The sequence below is a fragment of the Panulirus ornatus genome, chromosome 5 (genome assembly GCF_036320965.1).
Source record: "Panulirus ornatus isolate Po-2019 chromosome 5, ASM3632096v1, whole genome shotgun sequence".
Lineage (NCBI taxonomy): Eukaryota > Metazoa > Arthropoda > Malacostraca > Decapoda > Palinuridae > Panulirus > Panulirus ornatus.
Window position 1 is genome coordinate 44,177,972 of NC_092228.1, and position 1,604 is coordinate 44,179,575.

The window sequence follows — 1,604 nt, forward strand, 5'->3', positions numbered from 1 at the left end:
CCTAGACGAACCTTTGAGTTCATCTTAACTCATTTATTTCCATCGTCTTGACCTTATCTATTTATCTATTTCAATATTCTTATCAGCTATGCTTTGCTCTATTTCTCACTCGCTCTATTGAGCTATCTACTTGTGTATCTATTATTTATAGATATATCTACTTCGACTATCTACTTGTGTATCTATTATTTAGAGATATATCTACTTCCACTATCTACTTGTGTATCTATTATTTAGAGATATATCTACTTCCACTATCTACTTGTGTATCTATTATTTAGTGATATATCTACTTCGACTATCTACTTGTGTATCTATTATTTAGTGATATATCTACTTCGAGTATCTACTTGTGTATCTATTCTTTAACTTTGAACTATCTAATTTGGCCATCTGTTTGTCTAATCATACTTGTGTGTTAGTTCTAACCATCTCTTGCTATCTCCCATGTGTTATATCTATGTAGTAAACGGTATAGAATTGCTATATATATATATATATCTATCTATCTATATGTCTATAGTGAGAATCTATCGCAAATAAAACCCCCCATCTATCTATTTCGTCTCGTTTGGGATAGAATCACCGAATCAAACCACCTGCCATGTTACACCCGCTTTCTCTAACCATCTATCTCTCTCTTTGGGGGGTATGTGCCCCCCATTTCCAGGGAGACAGTGGGTCTCCCGCTCAAATGGAGATGGTTGACGGCAGGTGGGTGCAGGTGGGTGTCCTGGCTTTTGGCGCGGCGTATGGATGTGAAGTGGGTTTTCCATCTGGCAATGTTTTGCTGCCACTGTATATAGACTGGATCGCCTTCGTCACGGGCTTCGACTATAGCCAGTATTACTGAGGAAGGAGGAAGGAGGAGAGGAGGAGATGAGGAGGAGAGGAAGAGGAGGAAGGAGGAGGAGAGGAGGAGGAGAGGAAGAGGAGGAGGAGGAGAGGAAGGAGGAGGAGAGGAAGGAGGAGGAGGAGGAGAGGAAGGAGGAGGAGGAGGAGAGGAAGGAGGAGGAGGAGGAGAGGAAGGAGGAGGAGGAGGAGAGGAAGGAGGAGGAGGAGGAGAGGAAGGAGGAAGAGGAGAAGAAGGAGAAGAAGATGAAGAGGAGGAGGAGGAGAGGAAGGAGGAAGAGGAGAAGAAGGAGAAGAAGATGAAGAGGAGGAGGAGGAGGACGAGAGGAAGAGGAGAGGAAGAGGAGGAGAGGAAGGAGGAGAGGAAGGAGGAGGAGGAGGAGAGGAAGAGAAGAAGATGAAGAAGGAGAAGAAGAAGGAGAAGGAGGAGAAGAAGAAGAAGAAGAAGGAGGAGAAGAAGAAAAAGAGGAGGAGGAGGAGGAGGAGGAGGAGGAGGAGAAGAAGAGGAGAAGGAGAAGAAGAAGAAGAAGAAGAAGAGGAGGAGAAGAGGAAGGAGGAGGAGAAGAAGAAAAAGAAGAAGAAGAAGAAGAGGAGAAGAAGGAGAAGAAGAAGAAGAAGAAGAAGAGGAGAAGGAGGAGGAAATGATGAAGAAGAAGAAGAAGCAGCAGCAGCAAAAGAAGAGGAGAAGGAGGAGGAAAAGATGAAGAAGAAGAAGAAGAAGCAGCAGCAGAAGAAGAAGAAGAAGAAGAAGA

At 43.9% G+C, this 1,604-nt stretch overlaps 1 protein-coding gene across 1 annotated transcript in view; it reads left to right on the top strand.

The window, feature by feature from the left end:
* LOC139746884 (uncharacterized) overlaps positions 1-865 on the top strand; it is a 33,093-nt gene extending 32,228 nt beyond the window's left edge. Inside the window, exon 14 of the mRNA XM_071658541.1 lies at positions 671-865. Within this exon, the coding sequence (XP_071514642.1) occupies positions 671-853 (183 nt within the window). The 3' untranslated portion in view covers positions 854-865. The remainder of the gene's footprint in view (positions 1-670) is intronic.
* The last annotated feature ends 739 nt before the right edge of the window (positions 866-1,604 follow it).